At 40.4% G+C, this 23,931-nt stretch overlaps 1 protein-coding gene across 2 annotated transcripts in view; it reads right to left on the bottom strand.

Moving 5' to 3' along the window:
• BICC1 (BicC family RNA binding protein 1) overlaps positions 1-10,497 on the bottom strand; it is a 115,575-nt gene extending 105,078 nt beyond the window's left edge. For both annotated transcript variants that reach the window (XM_067299793.1, XM_067299792.1), the window contains exon 1: positions 10,217-10,497. In XM_067299793.1, coding sequence (XP_067155894.1) covers positions 10,217-10,421 — 205 coding nt within the window. In that variant the 5' untranslated portion in view covers positions 10,422-10,497. The remainder of the gene's footprint in view (positions 1-10,216) is intronic.
• Positions 10,498-23,931: the final 13,434 nt, after the last annotated feature.

Here is a 23,931-nt window from a genome sequence, read left to right on the forward strand (position 1 = left end):
AATAAGAACTTTAATTTTTCCTCATTTGGTATTTTTTATTGCATTTATTTTTAACATATTCACCTCCAAAAGCTGCATTATATTCCAGCATCTAGAACAGAAACATGCTGTAGCATTCTAACTGTTATAAATAGAATTAACTTATCCTTGCAAGCAAAAAGTTTTAGAGTATGACTGAAAGACCTTCTATAATGGTTATCCCATAGTTTCTTAAATAAAACATTAAGGGAGGAGGGGAGGGGGAACAGAAAAGCCTATTTGCAGCAGTGGAGAAAAAAAGCACTCATAAAAGCAATAGTACTAAGAAGAAATTCTTCAATATCTGTATACTGCAGGACTCAAAACAATGTTATAAACACAATGATTACTGCCTGTTTTTCCTCGAAACAATTCTTACAGACCTTATTCATATCACATCCTTTTAGTGGAAAATTGAAGTGAGACTCTACGAGGCCTCTCAGGCCTGGCCTGTAAAGAAGTTTAGCAAATGGAAAATGGAAGGCTTATGCTTCACTTGCATCTACACATGTTCCCAACAGGCAAAAAACCAAATAAGAGGAATGGAGAGTCACTGTTTTCTCAAATTAACATTTGAGAGAAAACTTTCCCATACAGATTTATCAAGTTTTCTACATAATAAGTATTTTTCACAAGGTTTGTAGCAACACATACACAATAGGTAATTATCCAACTTACACTGGGACATGGCATTCAAGGCCACTTTGTAGTTGGCACTTCCCTGACTGACTTTCTACCTCTGAGAGCAGGCTCAACAGTCAAAATAGACTGTGGAAGGGAAAGCAATTTCATCAAAGTCTCAAGGCAGATCAGTGGAGGATACAGCTCCCAGCCCAGTAATATTTCTATTAGGCTGCATTTGCACCTCTAGATGTGGAGTAACAGCTAAAACACATAACTACATATGCAGGTATCATTTATCACATGGTAATTAAGTCCTCAAAATAATCTTCAACTGATCAGATTCTGCTATGCGCCCTGGCAAGCGACCTCCTCAAGTGACTGCAATGTGCTCCAAAATCCCTTAGCTCCTAATAAAATGGGTCCAAAAAAAGGAAACCCCCCCCCCCCACAGATCTGTAAAGGGATCTGGGGAATAAAAACCTGGATAACATAACAAAAATTAACAACTAAAGAAGTAGCCTTATTCTGCAGCAGTTCTAAAACTATTGATCTCAAGTCATCAAACTCAAAGGAGCAACTGCTGGCAGCTGGCCTTTTTGGAGACTGTCAGAATGACTGGAAATCCCATACCTTTAAGTACAAAGTGTAGTATTACCTTTCTCATCACAAGTGATATATTTATGAAAAAAGCAAAACAAAACCACAAAACACCACACTTCACCCCTGAAGAAACGAACCCATAGGAACTAACCAGTTCTCTCGTTTGTTCTCACTCACACATGATGCATCTAGGAAGAGACTTTCAAAAATGGTACGCTGAGCAACAAGCTTCTGTGGTTTATACAGTGGATTCCAAGTGATACAGATAATGCAACTTTGCCCTAATCTTAGCTGCATTAAGAAGTCTTTTTTTCCTAAGCTGCTAATGTGACATCAGTAAGAACTTAAGGCTCACTGGGAGGACACAGTATGAACCACAGCACGAAATCCATAAGCTACAGCACTTTAAACAGTGAGACCATTCCAACATGCAATCAACTCCCACGGCTTGGCCAGTGAACCTCTAATTAGTTTATCCCATTTGTGTAAGTGAACTCCGATGCCTCAATCTACGTTTAGGCAATTACAAAACACAAAGCTACCCTGAGTCAATTAAAGCCCTGTTGTAGGCTTGCTCTACGAGTCACTTTAAGGGAGCAGAGCCACAGTGCCCAATGCATTCCCACAGCCTGGTGGTGACCCAACGTGGCCACCTGGGCTGCCGGCCTCCCAACCTCCTTCCCAGGGGCCCCCTCCTCTTGTGTCCGGCCGCAGTCTTGTGAGGGACTCTGCGGCCCGTGGTGTATCACCTACGCGCTCCTTGCACGGGACAGGGAACGACTCGACAGTGCCCACAGGGGACAGCCAATGGCTCCTGCAGCAGCCACCGCCTGCTGCCACAGCAGTGGAGGTCCAGTCCTTCAACAATACAGGTTTACACTACATATTTATATATCATCTTGTGCACGCACAGCATGTCTAGCCACACAGCAGGAGAGAGGTCACAAGACGTCATCAGACAGTACCAAACAAGGAACTACGTCATTCAGGTCTGTGCAAGCTAACGAATTTGCTGGGGATTTTCAGTTGTTCTCAGCATTGCTCATTTAAAGCTCTGGCCACACCAATATCTAAGGCGGACTACCTAAATATTTCCTTAAATGTTTATATATTGACAACAAATAAGGAAATAAGACAGGAGACAGCCTCAGCACCAGAGATGATATAAGCAGCAAAAATAAAAAAGGAATATAAGGAAGAAGAGGCCAGCCATCCCAAAATTTTGATCTTGGCTGCTCATCATGAAATGACATTTCCCAAGCAGGGGCCAACGAGGCCAGCAGGCAGCAACTGATCTGCCAAACTGTCACACATCAACAAAACAAATTTTTGTAACACTATAAAATGGCAAACATTGACTTGCAAGAATCACTGATGATTAGTCTAAATTTAGGAACCACTGTCACAAGTTGTAAAATGTAAGTGTCTGAAGAACAGCAGTAAGCACATTAAACAAATAGAAGAAGAATAAAAATACAAAAATATTCAGTGATTTTCTAACTGTTCAAGAAAACTGCAGCTTAAAAATGCAAAGGCAACTTAAATAAGGGGTGGTTAAACTCCTCCATGAAGACCAGAGCCTGCAAATATGAGGCTTCTTCCAATTGTCTGAAGATGACCACATCTACTTCTTCCTCATCAGGCAATCTGTAGCAGACACCCACAATATCACCCACATTGCAGATAATCTGAATAAACTGCCTGCTAATCCTGACCCATAGGCTCTCAAGTGCCTTTGCCACGCATTCCCACTGCTCTTTCACTTAAGGGGCAACTCCTCTTCCTCGCCTTTCTGGCCTGTCCTTCCTAAAGGGTCCGTATCCATCGATTGTAGCACTCCAGTCGTGGGAGCTAGTCCACCACATCTCCATGATCCCAATGAGATCACTGCCCTGCAACTGCATGCAGACCTCTCATTCCTCCTACTTGTTTAGTGCACAGGCACTTCAGAGAAGCAACCGTTCACCCAGAAAAGGTATGAGAGCTTCCCCCATAATGCTGTCCTGTAGGCACTTCCTTATTTGTGCACCTTCTTTATTTGTATGCCCTGGTTTCTGTTACACTAGAACTATACAGCCAGGATAATGGCCAGGAAAGACCAATATTGCTACATGCCCACCAACCGCTATTCACAGAACCAGATTTCCAGCATAAAAATCAAACCTAGCTATGCTGCTATGCAAATGATTTACCCATTCCAGACATTATCTCTCTATTCTCTACATGACTGAATCCCCCTAATGGTAACACCCACCTCTTCTTGCATACACATCAAGAGCGTTTTCCTAGTATCCAGGAACTACACTATTATGTAGAAATTTGACAGAACCTGTTGAATACCCTGATTCTTCAGACTCCTATTAGCTAGAGATAACAGCATGAAGGTTATGACTCTCTGGGTTTTCTATGAGGATTACAGTTATTTCAATAGATCTACATACACAGTGAACTGGCAAAGGGGTCTTATCTCACATTAATAGAGAGAGTCGCTCCTTGCATATTTTGCTTTGTTTGGTTCAAATCTGTGATAAGGCAGAGGCTCCTTTTATATTACAAATACACTTATTACCTTTAAAATTGAAAAAGCTATTTCTGTTATTTCCACCTTTCAAGACCATATTCTCTCACAACATCAACGAACCTTTAAGAGGAAACAATTTTTTTTATTTATATTTCTATTCCAGTAAACAGGAGATCACTGTAGAAATCTTATGCTTTACGTAAATCAGCTATAAAAGTCACTGAAACATGAAGAGTTACATTACCCCACATAATACAGTCATACTGATCTTAACTCAATAAACTGAAAGTTTGAACATAAACAAGAGAACAGATACTGACTTTTGGAAACATTTTGTTAGTTTTAAGAAATGCTTCAGTTGCTTAATTCAAAATCATTCCAAAACCTACCACTGATTGACTAGTAAAGTTTCAGAGAAGGAATTCTTAAATCAAATACACTGTCCTTGAACCAGAGTAAGTACACAGAATTAATAAGCTATCGGATGTCCGACTCGAATGTATTCAGTACTATGCGTTATGTTCAAAGGACATGAAAATTACTCAAAGCCTTCTCAATAAAGGACATTATTGTAAAAAAACAAAAGCAAAACTTATATTAGTTCTTCAAGACAAAGCTCTGAAATTGAAGAAAACGAGCATGTTTCATTGTTAGACAGGCATAAAGCCAAGAGCCTGAAATAAGTACTCAAAATAGGACATATTTTCCAATGGAGGTAAAGATTACAATATAACCAACAGGAATGTGCAAGCCAGCAATACTTAACTTAGCAGTTCATGCCAAACCATGATAGTCCGTTGTACTACTTAAAAAATACTGAAACTTGAGAAAGTGGTATTATTACAATTGTTAACAATGGAATGCAAGAACATTTTTGAACTACAAGTCACACAAATTCATTTCATATATTTATTTTTGTAGAAATAGGCTATTCAGCACTTTGGGGATTTGAAAGCTTGACAAAGAACTAGAACTTCTTTTCTGCTACATGCAAGTTAAACACCAAATGTAAATGCTATTAAAAAGGTTCCAGTTATCCCACAACTATGTCCTTGTCCAGGTTACACTGATACATTGCCAATAAAAAAGAACAGAAATGTCACAATTTAGTAGAAAAAACATTTTCTTCCTTTCAGAAAAGAAACTGTGTTTAGAGCGTATCAAAATAAGAGTTTGAGGAGTTATTTTAATAAGAAGCTGGTCAAAGAAAAGACGTAGTTCACACCTCTTACAGCTCCAACAGTGACATGGAGGATTTTAAACAGAAGGATAAATCAATGGCCTTAACTATCTGTAAATTCAGTTACAAGCAAGGTACACTATTCATTCAAACAATCATACTATAGCTTTTACATTTATTGTACAGACCTCTGTGGCCATCACAACAAAAAATCTGGAAGGAAAGCAGTAATTCCTGCTTAGCAGCTTAAATAAATTTTGCATTTTGATGATTAATATACATCTTGCCATCTCCACATAGAAACCAGAGTCAGGATGTTTCTATTTAAGATTGCCTATTAAGCAGCTAACTTTATCTAAATCTATTAATTCACATCTTCAGTGACTTGCCTCTAATAAAACTACTGTTTATAAGAAAGTCACAGCATAGGCGCAGCCTTCCTAGAGCATCCCCAACCTCTTTGATATGCTCAGTTTCTTAAAGTATTTTTTCCCCCTGCTATACATTTGCTTGTCACACTTAGAAGCCTTTTTCCCTACCTAATTGCAGAAAGTTTCATCTAACAGATCTGCAATTGGTTATCATCCAGGCATCAGAGCTAGGCATTACATAAATACCGTCTTTGCATTGAGCAATGGGCTCAAGGTGAACTTTGGGCAAAGGAATCTTCAACAATTCACTTTCAATAAATAGCTTTACAGTAAATATGTAATTTTTACTAAGATGAAGTGTTACAAAAGAGAAAAAGATATTTAAGTATTTATCTGACTTCTCTCCAGAACAGCTAGGACTTGATTTGGCAAAAAAGTATGATGGTTGAGCATTTTTTCTTGGACTTTTCAAACTCCCCACCACAGGGCAAAGAGCTCCAAAAACAAGGGAGTAAAATAGGGAGTACTCACTGAAGTCTAAGAGCAGATGGAAGGAGAGCTATACAAATGTACTGAAATGAGCTACTTGTACTGACAGTTTGTATTAATTTTGAATTTTAGTACTCTTAATCCTTGCTGCCTGAACAATAAGTGATCCTTTATTATTCTTAGAAATTAAGTCTATATTCAGTCACATTATCTGCATTAAGATGTGACATGATTCCTATAAATTTTGATTTACTTCAGTTAATGTGAGAAGGAACAAATCACAGTCAGTACTAAATCAGCACAGGACACTGCTGTTTTCCAAGACTCGCATTTTGTATCAACACAACCTTCTTCCGAGTATGATCTCAACAAAGACTGTTTGTGGAGCTGATTACTCTTCAAATTTTCCTAAGTTCATTGTTCAGTGCTTTTCTTCTTGTGTTTATCAACAAGCAAGAAAATTGGTGAATTAACTCACAAAAACCAAGACGACCCAAGAACAAGACATAGTAAAAAGTCACCAGATCCCAAAGCTAAAAGGTTACCCAAGACAGTCCCCATATGAGAAGATAATGTGGTTTAAAAAAGAAAGAAAGGAAGGAAGGAAAAAAAAAATACTGGCATAACACTCTGTAGCAAACTGAAGAGATTAAGACACACCATGCAAAAGAAATTTTTTTTTTTTAAGCTGTATGGCAAACCTGTCTAAGTTTATTGATGGCTGCAGCATTAATTTTTAGATTATACCTTTTGGATAGCTTTTGTAAGTTTAATGTTTTTCATTTTTGTAATAATACTCAGCTGCTATATTAACAGACACTCAAATAATCACTAAGTAAATCATTCCCTACTATTAAATCAACCGAGTGTTCACTACAACTTAGAGCACAGCAGCTATAATTAATATGGGTACTATGAAATATTGTCTTTAATGATATGTCACTACTAAGAACAACAGCCAAACCATTTTATTCCTATTTGTTTCCTGAAAAAAACAATTTCTCTATTCTAAGGAGATCTCTTCACCAATAAACTCTAATAAAGACATCCAGCACCAGAAATTGCATACCTCGCTATAAACACTGAGATTTGTTTACTGAACATTACTGCAGTCATCTATGATCAAGCAATAACATGATAATACAAAATAGTTTGACACTACACAAAAATTTACTTTTCAGTTTAAAGCTTTCACTAGAACATCTGCATTTTCTGGAATTTTAAACAGAGGAAGTAAAGCTCTTTGACAAGCTCCCTCCATCTTTCATTTAATAGACTTATCTTGAGGCTAGTCAGAATCAAACACCAAGAATAAAAATATCAAAATAATTATTTCAATGTGATAAAAAAGAATGATAGGTTTGAGGGTGCTGCTTGTTCAATATGCTCTGATACCTCAGTACAGATCTGGCTTCTGCTTCAGCAGCTATTGGAAATAAACTAGCCACATCGATCGTTTTTGAAAAGAGAGCACCGTAATTTCTTGCTACAGCACTTACAGAAAATTTGTGAATTTTGTTTCTTAAATTAAGGTACCCAAGTCCCTACTCCACCCATAAACCCATGCAAATAGCCTGCTGTGACCAGATGAGTCTTGCCGAAATCAGCGCTGTCCCTCAAGAAAGGATCCACAAAACATCAACTGCAGAAAAGATGAAAAATAATTATGGCAGAAGTGTATACAGGATTCAAAGCAATCACAAAATATGATATGTAACAGAAGCATAAAACCTAACTCTAAGCTTCTTCAACTTCTGACTGCTTCTTACATTTCATCATCAGTAAAGCAAACAACAGATGTTGACTAACAGAAAAATAAGGGTTCTGCAAGCAAGAATGAGAACATTTCTTGAAAAGGTTTCTTCAACAGATGCTGTTTAAAACTTGGCTTTAAAGACAACTGAATTAAAGATATTGTATTCTCACTTTCCCATAAGAAAGTTACGGTGAACACTTGAAACGAAGAGGCTGGGAGTTTTTACATCATTTAAAAAAAATAAGTTTTACAAGCACAAACACATTCTCCAGGAGATGGTAAAAGCAGCAAAAGAACCACCTTTAAGCATCTAATATGATTACAAAGCTGTATCTACTCCAGCTCAGATTAAAAAAAAAAAGGCAAAATGTTGCCTGCTTATTTCTGGAAATTAGAGACCTGATCATCACCACTTAGAATAAAGAGGCACTTCCCTACCCCAATGGTATTTCCACCTGTTCCAAGACCTTCCCAGGGGAGGATGTGGAACCACCAACATCAGGGAACACGGCCTACAACTTGTCTAGTGTAAGTAAGAGCAACTTTCTGAAGATGGTACAGCGCTTCTTCCCCACTATCCCTTTCCTATTAGGAGCTAGTTAAAGCTTATACTTCCAAAAATTGGCCATCAAGGGGGAGGAGGGAAGGAGGGAAGAGGTTAAGAAAAGAGCCTTGGCTTGTAATCAGCAACATAACTGACTCTGAGTTTTGGGGTACTATTTACAGGTCTCACTTTGAGATACTGTATGTGACCCCTTGGGCAACTTACTCTGTGCTTTTGTATTCTCCTATTAAAAAAAAAAAAAAAAAGATAAAAGTAAAAGTTATCACAAAGGAAAGTCAAGAGGTATAATAAAAATTTGTCTGAGTACTGAGAGGAAAGTGAATGAAGTGTTAGTATTTATTTAACAAACAGTTCAGAGTTTTCTGACAGAAAGGACTACTATGTTTGTCTCTTATGTTTCCTAATTAATCTGTTTTTTTTAATTACTAACAACCAGAAAGTTTAAGTTTTTCACATAAAATCACTTATTACTGAGTTCAGCATGTGCTGTTCTTCACAAAAAGGATAATGAATACAAAAACCATCTAAAGCATGTGTGTTCTGGAACAGGTATAAAACAATCTATCACCAAAAATTCACGCAGCATTCTGCTCGCACTTGCTTAGTGTACTCTGTATCAAACATTAACTTCTTAGTATACTCTTATACAGATATACAAAGAAAAACCTCTTCTGAAAACAGACAAGCAAACAGGAAGTCACACATTTTGATGGAGACTACTTCTGGATGACACCAGCCAGCTATACATTATTTGGATTCTGCTTACAAGCTTTGTTTACCACCCTCCCATGCTTACTACCTCAAGCAGTAGGATGGCCTGTGGGATGAGATAATGGAAATTTATTTCACTGGTAGAGAAAAAAATTCTGTTTTCTTACAGCTCTTCGTAACTTTTGACCTTTTTCACTACCATTTCATACACACAAATACTTCATCTTTTCAACATCCATCTGCGCTTTAATTTTGAGACACTTTGATGAGTGCATCTTTATAATTAGTTGTTTCTTCTTATAATATTTCTGAATTCCTTATTCTTTACTGCATTACATAATGGGATTCTTCTGCTAGTACTAAAGTATTAACCGATTAAAGATTAACCCACCCCCAGGAGAAAGAATCTCATTTAAAAAAATTCCAATGGTTGTAGTCATCCAGTCACACCGCAGATTTTCAGTGGGGACCCAGCTCGCCCGCTTCTTCCCCCTGGGAGCTCCCGCACCCTTCCCACCTGCGGAAGGGGCAGGCATTCTGGTGAAGGAGAGCCAGTTTTCAACTAAGGGAATTAAACGACTTCCACGTGACGCGCCAGACGAACAGCAGCAAAATATGTCAGTTTGTTTCGAGGATTTGCACGAAAACACGAATTATCGCGTTTAACTGACTCTAAGGAGCTAAGGCGCAGGCTCAAGCGCAGCGAGGTCACTCTTCAAACACGCCACAGCCCTCCTCGGCGGGGCCGACGGCGTCCTGCCGTCGCCGGGGTTTGGCAATGCCCCATCGCCGTTTGCACGGGCCCTCTAAAGAGCCGGGGACGGCCGGGACGGAGCAGCCCGCGGAGAAGCCGCCTCGGCCGGCGCCCGTCCGCGCGCCGCTCCTGGAGGACACAAGCGGCGGCTGCGGCTCCTGCACCGTTTTGTCCAAAACGCTGCCTACGTAACTCCCATGGAGGGTTAGATAATTCAAAACACGCCGGGACAAAACATGTAGTCTCGAGGAAAAAAAAAAAAAAAAGGAAGAAAGAAAGAAAGAAGAGGAGAGAGAACAGCAGAAGGGGGGAGGCCAAGGCAGGACAGCCGCTGGCGGAGACCCTGCCAGCTGCCCGCTGTACCCAGCATCGCCCCCTCCTCGCCCCTTGTCCCGGCTGCTCCCTGCGAAGTTTCGAAACACCTAAACGCGGAGGTTTCAGCGACCCCGATCAGCTCTCCCGAAGCTCGGGGGAGGCACGGAGGAGGAAGAGCCCCGGGAAGCCCCCGCTCCCGCAGGGAAGGAGGCAGGGAGCCCCCCGCCCCCCCCCCCCCGGGCTGCGTCCCGCCATGTCGGAGCCCCCCGGGCGGCACGACATCCCGCTCCCGGCGCCGCCGCCCGCCCTCACCTTGGAGCATGGCCTCCAGTTTCTTCCTGTCCACCCGGAATCGCTCCTCGCCCCACTCGGGGCTGTGCGGGGCCCGCGGCGGGCCGGCCGAGTCCTCCTCGGAGCCGGGCACGGGCGAGTCGGTGCTGCGCTCGCTGTTGGAGCCCGGGTCGGAGAGCGGCGGCTGCTGCAGGTACCCGCTCAGCGGGTCGCGCGGCGCCGCCATGGCGCTGCCCGGCGGCCGCCGCCGCCGCTCCGCGCCCCACTCGGCCGCCTCCCCGCGGGACGCTATCTGCCCCCACAGCCGCCCGCCCGGCTCATCCCAGCCGCCGCCGCCGCCTGCCAGAGTCCCGGCCCCGGCGCCGCCGCCCGCCGCCTCTGCCTGCGGCTCGCCGCCGAGTGCGCGCGGCCCCGGGCCGGCGGCGGCGTCCGCGGCTCGGCGGCGCCCCCAGCCCGCCCGCAGCCCGCACAGCATCCCCGCCTCCATTGGGCCGCCGCGGCCGCCGGGGAGGGGCCGGGGATATCCCCGCCGCCGCCGCCGCCGCCGGGAGGAGGGGGCGCGCGCCGCGGCCGTTGGCGGCGGGGGAGGGGCCGCGCGCCGCGGGGCGGGGCGGGGCGCCCGCCCCCAACGGCCGCCCCCAACGGCCGGGGGCGCGGCGGCGGCGGCGGCGGCGCGTGAGGCGGCCGCGCGGTGCCGTGAGGTGAGGTGCGGTGAGGTGACGGGGGTTCCCCACCCCACGCCACCCCACGCCGCTGCCGCCGCCGCGTATTTCCGAGTACCGGAAAGGTAAAGTAGCTTTGGTGGCAATACGCAGCGTAAAGAAATAAGGGTCAGGAATCCCTCGCTTGCGGGGCGTAATTGCCTTAACCTACACACAGTATTCCCAGGGCTTGTCTGCTAGGAAAACTTAATTTGTATAAAGTGTTAGTTGTAACCACAACGTGCGTAGTGTCACTTTGCAAACAGCTTAAACTCAGCCAAAAACCATATATTAGTCTAGAATAAGTGTCCACGTGAGAAGTTATACCAGTCTAGTTAGAGTGGTTTCATTTCACTGACATAATTGGCAACATTTTCAGGGTAGTCAAACCTTCTGGCACCAGAGACGAATTGCTGTCTGCCCAAATCGGGCGGACGGATGAGGAACTCGGCTCTGACTGCCGCTCCCTGTGCATCCCCGGCACGGGAGGGAGTCTTGGTCTCTCCAGTTTCAGCCAGATTCTCTCTCCTGAATCCGAGAAATCCTTTCTGACAAAAGTTTTGTTGTAACTGGTGTGTTCCAACAAAAACTTTCTGTTTCGAAGAATTACTGTTTTCCAGTGAAAAAGCAGTCTGCTAAAAGACTCTCAGCCAGCTCTATGTCTAGAGTCCCACAAGGTATCAGATCCCATGACCGTCATGTTTTACCTGCAGTACTGCAGATGTTTCTGATCTTTCTCCTCCAGTACTGGAACAGGCCATTGTCACCCACGTATTTATGACGGCCAAGCCAGGTTGCTGTATGCGTGCTGGAAGGCAATACAAAAATTATGACTGACTTAGATGACGGCTACTCACCTCATAGTCAACGTTAGCTTGAAGGACCGTGTTAAAACACCTCTTCAGGAACTGCACTGGTATTCCGGATTGATGGTAACCACACTGCGTCTAGTTGCAATATGCAGTCATTTTTACAAAGGTTAAGATTCTGGCACGCTGAGTTGTTACGTATTTCCTGCTTAGTGCCACAACAGTGTGAATTCTAGAACACCTACGGTTTTATTTTTACTGAACATTATATGCATATAGGGAGGCACTCCTATTGGAAATGTCTGGTATTTAATTGTAGTATTTAATTCTCTCAGTGGTCTCACAGCCTCTGAAACTATGGATTCCAGCCAGTGGCTTGCAGGCAAGATCCTCTGGTACTTTGCCTGACCATGGAAAATAAAATAGTTAAAGCCAAAAACAGTAGAACAGGATATGAATATAGGTCTTCAAGGTCTTCAGCACAATCTCCATTTTTCTTCTTAATAGTTTGCTTGTAGCGTGATGGTATTTTATGTGTGCAGGGCAGTCTGAGGGAAGACTGAAAGCAGGCCAGTGTTTTCTTCCTAGTCCAGAAGTGTACAATTATCAAAAAAATTTTTTATTACAGATGGAAAGTGGACATTGTCTATATCAAAGCAGCCTGAAATTCATAGAGGTCTGCTGCTTCATCCCATAACACCACCAGCTGGAATCGACTGTCTTCTAAATGCCTGGATCGGTGAGTTACATAATACAGTGTTCAGAAGTTATTAGTGTTGACAGAGCCAATTGAAGTCTGCAGCAGCTACAGGTGCTTAGCACCTCTGAAGAAAACAATTATTTGTGTATTTTCCACTCATAAACTAGTGAGATTTACAGTCAGAGATTCTCAGTGTAGGAGGTTCCTTGCCTTGCATTTTATCAGTTCCTGCAGAATAGTCACAGAGAACCTACTTTCTCATAAATTAGCTATCGTCAAACTCAGAAAGCTTATTGCTCAGCAGTATTTTTTCAGCGGCCATGTAAACAATATAGTAAATCAAAGATCTCATTGAAAATAATGTACATAGTTTAGGTTTTTTTCATTGAAAGCAACCCTTTCATGATGTGGTTTAGACTGAAAAGAAAAGCTCTTTGCTTTGCAATTTAAATCCATGTAAATGGTCAAAAAGAAAAAAAAACAGTTTTAGAGTTACGAAGTTTTTATTGGTAGTGTATATTTTGTAGAGTATCATATGTGTTTTATAAATGACATTTTAGTTCTCCAGTATATTGCAGTGGAAGAATAAAATGTCTGTTAAACAGAAAACGAACTAAGTAGAAAACCACATTTTTTAATGGCTAAAATAATATTAAATGTGGATACAATTGGGGAAAATGGGAGGAATTTGGCAGATAAAAGATCAAATGGCTAGAGAGAACATCAAATGAAGCTGATTTTGGCACATGTAGCTTATGTTGGCCCTTTTTGTGTGGCTAGTAGCTTGATCAAAGAAAAGAATAACAGGATCTTTCTCATTTTGGTATACCATTTCTATTTTGCTACATTCTCTCCCTCTTTTTTTTCATCCTGGTCCCTTTTCCTCACCTCACGGGCACATAGTATCTGCACATCTCAGAAAAGCATAACTGAATAGAAAAGTAAAAGCTTTTTTCTCACACTCAGCCTATATGTTAAGTCCTGTATAATATCCATTGGGATGGAATAGATCCTATGAGTTTAAAGGAGATTCATGAATTAGCTGATCTGCTCTAAAAAATCACATCTCCTTGGGACTGCATAGAGCCCCCAAATTTAGAACTGTGAGGTATCTATCTCTCTTACGAAGAATGTGGGTCTAGCCTTGGGCCTGAGGAAGAGAAGTGACAGTCACCAAACAGATAGCACCATCAGATGGCTGAGGGTCCATCTTGCTGCTGCTGCCAATTCACAAAGCTGGATGGTGGCTCTCTCTGCACAAGTGCAAGATGTAGAGGTTGTCTATAAATGGAAGAGTGGCGCAATGTGATGTATCATTAATACAGCAGGGTCTGAACGTGAATACAGCAGGGTCTGAATTTATTTACTTCACAGCACCGTTTTGAAACAAAGTGCTATTATCTGTATTTTTCTGAGGTGGGTGCAAAAAGAACATTTTGGGAAGCTGTGAAGTGAGGGTGGGAGAAAACAATAGGAGGCATACAGAATCTTTAAAAGTGATCTGTGGTATCTGCAAATGCTTTCCTAAGGAGAAATTAAAGTTGGTTGTAGTTATTTAGGAGAGGTTTGTTGCTGGTGAAAATTTATGCTGGTGGCTTTTTGAAATGCTTTACTTATTGCATTCATTTATTTAGCAGAAGAAACAGCCCATAATATTTCGGCTTTCATTGTGTTGGGCCATATTCCCCAAGTAGGCCCCATTAATTTCAATGTCTCAGAATAATATAATGTGGCCTGCTGTGTACTGAAGTACTGTGTACTTAAGGCACATCAGCAAATAAACAAAGGGTCCTCCACAGATGTTACAAAAACTTTTCCATCCTTCAAATTCCCAAGATAAATTCATTATCTCTAACCATAAGATTAGAGAGATTCTGAAACATCTTTCTAGTTATACTTAATCATGGAACCGTAAAAGAAAAATTGAAAGGGATCTCGAAAGGTCATCTAGTCCATCTCCTAACTATGCTGAGTTCATTCCTGACAGATATCTGTTTATCCAGTCCTTAACAATTTCTAATGATGAGGTCTCCATGACCTCTCCAGGAAATTCCTGTGCTTCACTTACCATTAAGAAGTATTTTTTCCCCTTAATAAGTAACTTGAATTATTCTTGCTGCAGTTTAAGGCCATTATTTCTTGTCCTCTCCACCATGGACATGGTGAATGGATTATTTCTTCTTTGTATCAGCCTTCTATGCTTGTAAAGACTTTTATCAAGTACTGCTCATTCCTTAAGTGCTCCCATCTTTTAGCTAGCCACTCCTAACTCTTTCAGCCTTCTCTCAGAAGTCATTTTTCTGGTTTTCTGGTTTACCAGTTTTCTGGTACCTCACCCACCTCCTAAGAACTTTCAAAGAAGGCCATTAATGGTCGTGAGACTGAGCAGCCCAGTAAGTACAGCCATGGTGAACCTGACAGAAAACCAGAGGACCTAATAAAGGCCAAATTAAAAGTCTGACTGATCACACAGAATGTGTTAACAGTATTTGGTAACATTCAGGTACTGTATAACCTTATGCAGTCTATGTACTGTTTTTTTATTGTATTAAGTATCTTAATCTAACTGTAAGTCTTTTCAACAAAGAGAACCAACAAAAGGGCTTTGTGAACCTTATTTTAGCTGAAATGTTAGACGAATGAGAAACTAATGTATGAGTCTCAGAAACGTAGGAATTTTCAGTCTTGGAAATTATACTGGCTCTCTCAAGAGAGAACCTATCTCTTTTGGTTCCCAAAGGCAAGGTATATAAAGTCACATTCTAAATCCAATTAGAAACCATCTATAAAGAGAGATTAAATATTACCAACTAGAGAAAAATATATTGATACGGGCTTATCTCTAAGGAGAGTAATTAATAAATAATAGCATGAATTAGAGTGTAGTTGGAGATGCCACTATAAAGAACCCAAAAGACTAAGATCACGAGTATCCCACTGGGAATCTCATTGGCATATCAGATAATATTCTGCTTTGCTGTCAAAGAAACTTCATTGTTTATCTGTAAATTAGGAAAATTGTTTTGTATTGTTTTCAATAAATTAGGATTTAAAAACTAAATCCTGGATTTCATCACCATATTCTTTTCTTACTTAAGAGGAAGAGAGATTGGCTCTTAAAACTTGAGAAGAGTCCTCCTGGATTAGGAAAAATGACTCCTGTTCTGAAACTCACTAGTGCCACTGTAATCTTCACAGATGATTTTTAGGTGTTTCACACTATTTCACCCACATCAGTTTCAAGTGACAGGCAGGACAGTGTCTTTATCAAAGTGTGTATTTTGTCATCTTGACCTTTTTCAAAGTCAGTCTTTGGACTGAAAACATGGACACCGTTGTATTATGGCCTTCTGGAATGCATTTTGTTGTTTGAACACTGATAAGTAGCTAATTTTTTTGTTTTTCACAGTAGATCTGAATTTCCAAATATATAAAATCTGGTGAGCCTGTATGTTTGTGTATGGCTGTTTTTCGTGCTTTCATGACAGGGATACTGTGAGCATGGGTTTACCAGAGGAATGTCAGAACCTGTAGTTCTGCCTTCCCTTTGTACCTTGCGACATAGCATATGTATCTGGCTATATGACTATACAGTGACCTTCCTCCCCCGTTCAGACTGGGGTGGGGAATGCACATTACTAAACTGGTCATCTTACTAAAAGAGTAAGTAGTTGTGAAATGAAAAATGTTTCACATGGTACGTGCAGTTCATGTATTTTGAGATTTTTTATTTAGTTTCAATATCTCATTTTTTCCTCTTAGAGGAAGAGGTAGAAAAAGGGCATGGAGATATTCAAAACATTACTGAACAAGGCCCTGAGCAACTTGATCTACATTGGTCCTATTTTGAGCGGAGGTTGGAGGAGATGGCCTCCAGAGGTCCTTTCCAACCTGAATTACTGTATGATTCTATGTTTTTGTTGCAAAATGGAAGGCTTATGATTTTGCAGACTGTGTGCTAAGAAGAGCCTGTTGTGCTTCTTAAATTAATTCTTAATTTAACTCTATTGAGTTCAAGGGAATCAAACTAAGTGTAAAGTAGGTTGGGGGTGGTGAATTTTAGGATTTTCTATGGTGAATTCTGTGTCTATTCAAATTCAAATAGTGTGTGTGTGTTTTCTTAATGATATCTTTAGGAAGCCCTCAGCTGATCATGAAAAGATATATAGAGAGATATATAGAGAGATATAGAGAGATATATATATTTTTTTGTAGTGACCACTTAAGACACTGATCATTACAGATATTACTTAAAAAAATCAAATCTATTAATTTTTTAATCTTTCCTTTTCATAGAAAGAGAACTAGAATAAAAATATCAACACTGTTAAAGCAGAAAGTCTTCTGAAGCCATGAATCATGGAGCAATTCTGGAGAGGGTATCTATATCCATTTCTGATATCACTTTATAGCCAAGGGGCCTTAATCCTTCACTTGAAGTCAAATACATGCTTAAACATTTTTCCTGAATATTCCTAAATTAATAAAAATAAACTTACACATGTGTTAAAGTGTTTTCTGGAGGCAGGTTCCAAATGGATCAACCTTCTTTATTAATAATGTTCTGTGCATTTTTGTTTTGCAAACATGTGCATGTTTAGCATCCTGCATCATTAAAATCTGTGAGTTCATTTGTATCAGCAAATAAGATTTACTAAATTACTATAATGCTGCATCACCTGTGAAAAATTCTCCTTTACAGTGCACAGGTACAATTCCTGGTCAGTCAAGGCTTTCACGTTGTATAGAGTGACTGGTGTAATTCATACATTTCTACTCCAGTAATAAAGGCCAATAGCTAGTTTGGTTATCTACATGAAATCTAACAAAAATATGATTTGATTTTTTTTTGCTTTCTTATACAAATCTAACATATAGTAATAAGATTAAGCTCTTGATCTCATTACTAAGATTTGCACTTTGTGAGTTACTATTTTGTAGGCCAGTTGAGGTTAGCTGAGTGATGGAATAATGCTTTCTTTGCACACAACTACTTATCATTCTACCCAACACTCCTTAGTAGCTGCACTTGTGTGCTGTTGGGGCTCTGAGTGAACTAATACATTTTAATTGCCCCAACTAGCCTCACCTGGGACTCCCACCTCCACCCTCTGCCCATGGGCACAGGAAGTCCATTTAAGCTTAGCCCTGAGCCTGCATTCCTGGCCTGTGCTATGTTTTTAGTGGCTCTGTCTTCAGCCCACTCTCTTGGCTGGACCTTGAGTTTGTGTCATAGATAGCTGATTTCCTGTCCTGTTGTTTGCTGCTCCTGGACTCCCTGGATGGGCCCTGGGCCTGGTTCATCACCTCCCCTTGTCTGGGACCGTAGATGGGACTGTTATCAGCACCCTGCTCTGCCCAGATTGTGTGGGACTGTGTCCAGGTTGGTAATGTTCCTTGTGGAGCAGCCCTGCCATAGCTGCTTTCTGGTATGTGTTTGTTTTCTTTTTTTTTCTTTCTTTTTAATACAAATATCCCTAAACAGCTGGCTGTTGTTAATTTCTGGAAAGGAGCTTGAACTGCTAAGTGGCCAAGTGTCAGTACTGTAAACTTTGTTAGGTTACCTAACTTTGACTGAAGTCTTAGGGGTGATGCTGGTGAAGATTGAACTATTAGATTAGGCTTTTCAGTAATGCAGGGTGATGTGGACGTGGTTTTCCAGATATCAGAGGAAAAAAAAGGAAAAAAAATCCCTTAAAAAAAAAAAGGGGGGTGGGGGGGGAGAATCTTGCTGGAATGCAAACTCCAGGTACCTGTTTCTCTGCTACCATTCGTTGTGTGTGGTCACTTGTTCCTGCAGTGTATAATGCTGCTGTTTTGGAATTTCCATCAATTTAGTGCCCAAGTAGCATTTAGGCCTACTTTTACAGTTATAAGTGGGTGAACAAGCTACAGGGTCCAACCAAAACAAAAATATGGACTTTGTGACTTGCCTTTTCTTTGGAAAGTGAAGGCTTTTGTTTAACTTGTTTTACCTAAAGTCACATTTAAACTTAGGGCACGCTTATTATTTCACTAGATCATAGACATGCAGGAAAAGCTAAATATGAAAGGACCTTTTCTTTAGCTTGTATTCAATTTGTTTTCTTGCTAATACTATTAAGTAGCTTTTCTGCTTTTAAATTAAAGATGTCTTTGTCTTGCATGATTCCTGAAGAACTTACTATGTTTTTAAAGACATAATAAACTTATGAACTCTGGTAAAAGAAATGAGACAAAAGATCCATGAATTTCAACACACAACTAGCTACGAGAGCAGAAGACTTCTTGTCCTTATAAGATGATAAACAAGTAGTCAGTAAGAGGCAGAGAGACAGCCTCATCGTCATTAGCACTAAGGAACTAATACATTAAAATAATCTTTCTCTTTCATGTGGGTTTTTTTTTTGAGCACTGTATTGCAGAGGATTAAGTAGTTTTGCTATAGCAATTCAGAACAGGCAGAATTTTCTAGGAGGCAAAGTCCCTCAATACTGTTTGTCTGCTTCCTTAGCTATTACCGTAATTTCAGCATAATACCTCTCAATGTTAAATATACCTGCACAGAAAGCTGTATCCAAGCCAGAGTGCCTTGTATGGATGCTTGAGAACGGTCCTGTTTACATCATACAGCATATATAACATGAAGTCTGAGCCAGAAGAAATCATTTTCATATTGAACTCGGGAAGGGGAGAGGTGAAGGTTTCTTCCCGTTTGATGTATTGGGCTTACCAAGGGCAAGGAGCTATCTTGTGATTAAATTGTTGGTAAAACTAGTTTAATGCACCTATATGAAACATGGATCATGATGAGGAAGAGTAACCTTAGTTTTTCAGTGACTTTCTGTCTGAGGCAAATGCAACCCTAATCTAAATGGAGTGATTTGCCAGCCTTGTGACTGCAGCTGGGTTATGTGGTACAGGAACATGCACCATTCCAGTATGTGCTAATGGGAAGATCAGTAGAGACCAGAGTGCCCTAGTTTTGTCAGTATATTAGTCTTACAGTGAGGTAGAATATATTCTTACTTGATGTTACTCGCTTTTTTGCACTGATCCTCTTCTCTCTCTTGTCTCTGTAACATTTCTATGAAATAGATGCTTTTATTGTGGGATGCCATTTAGTATTTTATACTTTTCCAGAGTATTTTAACATCTACCATCAACAGGAGCTACTTCAGCAGCAGTAACAGTCATGAACCCAAGTGGTTCAAAGATGATGCAAACCACCTTTACCCATCTCCTCAGGACCTATCATCTTGAATACAGGAAATCTGTATTCTCCATCTGGATGTATTTATTAAGAATTTGCTTAATGAGTTCTGTCTATGATCCAGTAGGGAAAGAGATGAATAAAAAATGAATTATTCACATTCAGGAAGTCAAAGACTTCATGTATTGATATTCTTGTTTCTTTGGGGGATTTTTTTTTCCAATCCTTAGGGATATGTAGAAGAAGGCCTGAGCCATCAAAATGCATAAGAAGGCTTTACATAGTTATTTGTGAAGATTCTTTCTACTTATTCCTATAATTCAGTAGTACAACTTTTTTTTTTAACACATGGGAGATGGCTAATCATCTACAAGGGCTTTATCAGTATGATTATCAAACATAGGGCTCAGTCCCTCAACAAGTGTCAATTGTTATGGCTTTGAAGAAGCTATGCTGACAGCTGAGCTTGGATGATTTACATCAGGTGAAAATCTACTTACTTCAGAAATAGCTTAGATAAAACCAGTGGGATAGAAAAATGGTTCTAGCACACAGTGGAATTAGAACCAGAAGTGGAAGAGAAGAGGAGCATTGGCAGTTCTTACTATCCTAAAGACTTCAGCCAAACCAGCAAAGTTTTAAGGAAATGACTCATAGTACTCAGAAGAAAGAAAAACATAATAGTAATGGCAAGAAAAGCTAGGTTAATGTAACCATACTGTTGAAGTGAAGTTTACTAGTCCGTAGAGGCAGAGACAGGAAGCACTGAAATGACTGAATTACATTCCTAACGCAAGTCTGTAATAGTGTTTTACCAAGTTAGTGACTGTAAATGGCCAAAAACTTCAGTGGACATGAAGGAACATATTTTGCTCTCAGGCATATTTACACAGACCTGTTGAAGTAAATGAATTTGCATGTGTAGCAGATAAAGATTTGGATCTTGCAGTGTAACAAATATTCTTTGACAGTACCATGGAGCATGATCTCTAGTTTGCCTAATAAGTATCCAATTATGCTAATTCTTAAAAATGTCACTTCTAAAAAAGAATTGTGAAGTGTGTATTTTGAAGACTTCTGTGATATGCTTGTATTACACTTAAAAATATATATATAGTACCCATAGACACAATTGTTAGCAAGAGAACAATTATGTAGGAATGCTTACTATCTTACTAAACAAATGGGCTACAAGTAGTAAAGCCAAACTTGAGCTTACACTATAATTTCAAGTATCATATGTAGACATAGAATTCATCTGAAAAATACAGCTTGAACCGTAATTGTTACCATTTATTCCATATAAAACCTCTGAATTTATCAGTGTTTCTCCTGAACAATTGGTGTTACCCTCAGCTATCTACACCCACAGTAAAACTGGATATTTAGCAGGGTTGCCTGATTGGAGCCATTTCTTTTTATATGTAGAGGGGTCAGGTGACAGAAACTGTGGAACTTTCTCCCTCTTGTTGGAAGTAGTCTGAGTTTGGTGCTCTTCTAGCCATGTTGAAAGATGTTGGTTTGATAGACTGCTTTGAAGGAAATGGGTATGCTTCCCAGACTGCTGAAAGGGTGGAGGAGAGTTTCTGGAGGAGACTGACAGATGAGTTTAGACAACTGCTTGAATGCTCCTGTGACTTTATTGAATTGTTAATTGAGTTGGGATACTTCAAGCTTATTTTATAACTTCAAATTTAAATATGTAATAAAACACTGCTTTGTTACCTTTGTGTATCCTTCAGCTCTTTAGCTTTATTATAAATATTGTACAAGGAAGGAAGAGACATAAATAGCCTTGTGGTTGGGGTATGGCGAGGTGGTGAAAGGGAATCACAAACTAGCAGAGATTTAAATTATTGGATCAAACTTTCCTCAAAGGTGGAGGAAAAAACAGAACTGTGTAGCAGTCCTGATGTTCAAATATTATAATACCTGATACTGTTTTCCTGTATTCTGTTCTGATAGATATGATACTGTATTCTTCCTTAATAAAAAATAAACTCTTTGGAAAACTAGTTTTGCTAGGAACTGTTAGTAGTTGATGCACCAAAAATGGGAAATGGGCAGACAGCATAGTTACGAAGAACTGGGTATTTCCTAATGATTTTGTGGTGTACACACATGAATACTCCTACTTAACTGAATTAAATGTCTGTGTCATTAAAAATTGAGCCTCATTCTGAGGCAGATCTCAGAAAGTCATCTTGTTATTCTTTTGCTTTGAAGCCTCATCAGATGTGCTGAGACACAGGAGTGGTGTGTGAGTGGGGGAGCTTAGCCCCTAGCCCCAAGTGGAGCGTGTTTCCAGGAGCTGAAGCACATCAGGGACAGTGGTTTTTGGAACCTGAGTTGTTGCAAGCCTGGCTACAGCTAGGCTGCCCCAGGGCACAGCATGCTTTTATACTAGATACATAACTTTGGGAGCAATGACACCTTTCCGTGAGAGAGCAGACCAAGCCAGGCACAGGCATGAGGAGAGGTATGTTCTCATCAACCTGTTGTTGTGCTTAATTGTCACTATTGTTAAATCCTTCTGGTGGTAGCTAACCTTAACCTTTGCTACATGTACTGCAAGGTAAAGAATTTTCTGGTTATAATATTCATGTATTGGTACACCCATAGTGTGGGTATACACGTAGGTGAAAACTCAAAGTAGGAAAACCAATACCTACCTTGTAATGGCCACCATAAGGGTGGTCAGATACTAGAACAGATTGCACAGGGAGGTTGTGGAATCTCAGTCTTTGGAGATATCAAAACTTGACTGGGCAAGGCCCTGAGCCACCTGATCTAGTTGGCCTTGGTTTGACCATGGGACTGGACTAGATGACCTTCAAAGTTCCCTTGCAACTTAAATGAGTCTATGATTCTGTTATCCCCTTTTAACAGTGAAATAATTATGGGGGGTTGTTTTGGTGTTTTCCTGAAATTGCTTTTCAAGTTGTTGGGTGGTCATCTTTCTAGAAACTTACTCCAGACCACAGTCTCTGATTTCATTTCGAAGGATGTTGTATGCAACTTTGTGGAAGGCTTATCTTATTACTATTCCAAATTATACTACATCTTCTACTTCTTCTTAAGAGATGACATGGCATGTTAAGCTCTTGACAGCTATTTATGCTCTAGATGTTTAAAAAAATGTTGTCTTAATAATTTGTTCCAGTAACTTCTTTGCATCTTTCCTGTTTCTTATTTCTTTTTCCTGTTTCTAAGATATGCTGCTGTGCTTGTGCATTTCTCCTCCTTTGGAATGTCACTTTTCCCATGAGGATTTTTGTTTGTTTGGGTTTTTTTTTGAATATGGTCACTAATGGCTCACCTATAGGGAGACATGGTCACTGACTGTCCCAGCCTTTGGGAAATACACTGCCCCTACTGTGATAACTGAAGCTGCTGCTTTTGTCTTGCACTGCTTAATGCTTCCTGATGCCTATACTTGGGGGACATGGGGAGAGTTAGGTTTGGGAGGAAAGAACAATTTATTGCCTAGAGAAGGCAGCAACTAGTCTCTTCCCTGGAGTTGCATGTTCCATCAGCTGGTATCAAGTAAATCGTTGCCTTTTGTAAGGTTGACCACACTGACATTCTGTTTTTCTGCTGAGCAGTTTTCTGGCAGCAAGAGAGACGGGAGATTTACTTTCCAAAATGCTAAACTGAAGATGGTGATGATGACTGTTTTATTGTCAGTCTGGATTTAGTTTATATGTTTGTGAGTATATTTTAAAAAGGGGGGGGTGGAATTTCTCAAAAACGAATGGAATTGGGCACTCAATTTCTATTCATTTACAATAGGAATCAAACACCTAATTTCCCTTAGTGCCACCAGAAGTGCCTTCCCCCCCCCCATTCACTTTCTTCCACAGTTTAGTATTTCTGCAAAGCTGCAAATAATATTGGGCTTTAACTAAATTAAATTTGTTTTTCAAGCATTTCTGGCCTAGTTACCGGCTAGGACTATCGGCCACAATTCTCTGTGGACCATACAAGAGGTAGAAGGTTAGGAGTGACTTTGCAAATGTATCTCTACATGTATAAGTCTGTTGTTTCCCTTCTGAATGAATGCCATAGTGTTTGAAGAAATGTTGCAGTCACCAAAATAATTTCAGATATGCAGCTATGTCTTCCATAGCAATCTGAGGGGCTCTGAGAGGCTTAGATAGCTTCAAAGCATGTGGCTCACAGCATTTTTTTGTGACAACTAACAAAGTGTTTATCAATATTTTACTTTTCTGTATTCATATTGCACTTCTGTGTGCAATTATGTAAGTACATAAAAGCTATGTATGGATGAAATACAAAACAATTAAACAGTATCCCATATCTTTTTATCCTAG

Source organism: Apteryx mantelli, chromosome 7, assembly GCF_036417845.1.
Source record: "Apteryx mantelli isolate bAptMan1 chromosome 7, bAptMan1.hap1, whole genome shotgun sequence".
Lineage (NCBI taxonomy): Eukaryota > Metazoa > Chordata > Aves > Apterygiformes > Apterygidae > Apteryx > Apteryx mantelli.